General features: G+C 46.3%; 1 protein-coding gene across 1 annotated transcript; it reads left to right on the forward strand.

Moving 5' to 3' along the window:
* Positions 1 to 200: 200 nt before the first annotated feature.
* On the forward strand, positions 201 to 2,135 carry LOC119280753 (G-type lectin S-receptor-like serine/threonine-protein kinase SD2-5). Its single transcript, XM_037561494.1, has one exon. It carries the CDS (start codon positions 201 to 203, stop codon positions 2,133 to 2,135), a length of 1,935 nt encoding a protein of 644 aa, XP_037417391.1.
* Positions 2,136 to 2,441: the final 306 nt, after the last annotated feature.

The raw sequence follows: 2,441 nt of genomic DNA on the forward strand, positions 1-2,441 counted from the left end.
GCCAGGCCCAGGACTATGTTATACAGCCGGCTTGATAGTTTGGGGACGGCAGTTGAGCGCAGACTGTTGAACATTTCCAGCCCACAAATATTTAGGAGCATAGCCACACTGATACAACAGATCTTTGTTCCTCTCAGTTCTATCATTTCCTCTGAAACAAGTCCTGTTGCACACTCATTTATCCGGTTTAGCTTCAACAAATGGCAGCTACGGTTACCTTTGTGACTCTCCTCCACCTGCTCCTCCCCCTGCTCCTCCCCCTTCTGCATGTTGTCACCGCCATCACGTTGAACATCACCAATCAATGTTCCTACACCGTGTGGCCGGCCGCTGTACCGGTGGGCGGCGGCATGCCGCTGGACCCAGGGAAGACATGGACCCTCAAGGTGCCCGATTCTTCCACCAGCACAACAGTTTGGGCACGAACAGGCTGCTCATTTGATAGCGGAGGCAACGGGTCGTGCCAGACAGGCGACTGCGACGGCATGCTCGCTTGCAAGAGGTATGGTCAGCCGCCCACCACGACTGCTAATTTCGAACTCCTCCATCTTTACGCCAACACTTTCTTCTATATTTCCCTCTTCTACGTCTTCAATGTACCCATGGAGATCCTGCCAGTGCCAGTCGAGTGGAAAAAAAGATCAGGGTGCAGCAAGGGGCCGCGCTGTGCTGCCAACATCACATCGCAGTGTCCGATCGAGCTCAAGGTGCCCGGAGGCTGCAACAGCGCATGTGAAGTGTTCACGAATCAGTCCTATTTGTACTGCTGCTCTGGGGACGGATGTTTACCCGATAAATACTCGGCCTATTTTGTGCAGATGTGCCCGGAGGCAATAAGTTTCTCTGAATATTCTCCCTCGCAAGCTGCATTCAGTTGTCCGAGATATACCAACTACATGGTAGTCTTCTGCCCACCAATCGATCTACCCTCTTCGCCGGCTCCAAGTCCTGCTTCAACTGCTATTGGGCCATCAAGCACAGGACCCTCATCCAGAAAAGTAGACATAGTTGTTCCGATTGCAATTGCAGCTTCCATAGTCAGTTTCATTTTCATTGTCGCATTCATCCTTTTCGTCATACATCAAAGAAGGACACGACGACGCCATGAGATGGAGGAAGAGGAGGCAGAGTTTGGTAAGCTACAAGGAACACCAATGAGGTTCACGTTTCAACAGTTAGAAGTAGCGACCGAGCAATTCAAAGGCAAGCTTGGGGAAGGAGGATTTGGGTCTGTTTTCAAGGGACGGCTAGGTGAGGAAAGGGTTGCAGTAAAATGTTTGGATCGAGCTGGTCAGGGAAACAGAGAATTTTTGGCAGAGGTTCAAACAATAGGCAGCATTCATCATATCAATCTAGTGAGGCTGTTTGGTTTCTGTGCTGAGAAATCCCACAGGCTCTTGGTATACGAGTATATGCCCAAAGGATCCTTGGATAGGTGGATCTATTGTCGACCTGACAATGATGCTCCTCCTCTAGATTGGAGCACACGATGCAAGATAATCACTAACATAGCTAAGGGTCTCTCTTATCTTCATGAGGAATGCGTGAAGAGAATTGCTCATTTGGATTTCAAGCCACAAAACATCCTCATAGCTGACAACTTCAATGCCAAAATTTCTGATTTTGGCCTATGTAAGCTCATTGATAGGGATATGAGCCAAGTGGTTACTAGAATGAGAGGGACACCTGGATACTTAGCTCCTGAATGGTTGGCATCACAAATCACAGAGAAGGCTGACGTTTATAGCTTTGGCATTGTGGTCATGGAAATCATCAGTGGAAGAAAGAACCTCGACACTTCCCGGTCTGAAGAGAGCATCCATCTTATTACTCTACTGGAAGAAAAGGTGAAGAACGGTTACTTGGTAGACTTGATTGACAAGAGCAGTAACGACATGCAAGCACATGAGCAAGACATAATTCAGATGATGAAGCTCGCCATGTGGTGTTTGCAGATTGACTTTCAAAGAAGGCCTAAAATGTCAGAGGTAGTCAAAGTCTTGGAAGGTAGCATGGATGCTGAGAGCAATATAGATCATAACTTTGTTGCAACAAATGAAGCAAATTTCTATATTGCTGGAAATGTGAAATCCTCTGCTCCACCTGTAGCCTCAGATCTATCAGGTCCCAGGTGAAATGAGATAATCCCAACAAAGACAGCCAGCCCGATCATGAGCAGAAATGTTCTGAAAGGAAAAAAAAAGCATATCTGTTGTATCTTTCCAAATTAGTACAATCAGAATCCCCTTATCTTGAGTTAATTTTACCTTCAAAATGTTTTGATATTGCAAACCTTCTTGTTCTACAGCAGAACAACTCATTGTATTCCATACTGATGTTCAGATTCTCTTTGTAATGCATCTGCTTCTACTTATTCTAGTTGAAATCTACAGCATGTTCCAAAATGCTCCTAGGCTCCTAGCTCAAATAAGGCAGAGAAA

This window comes from Triticum dicoccoides, chromosome 3B, assembly GCF_002162155.2.
Source record: "Triticum dicoccoides isolate Atlit2015 ecotype Zavitan chromosome 3B, WEW_v2.0, whole genome shotgun sequence".
Classification (NCBI taxonomy): Eukaryota; Viridiplantae; Streptophyta; class Magnoliopsida; order Poales; family Poaceae; genus Triticum; species Triticum dicoccoides.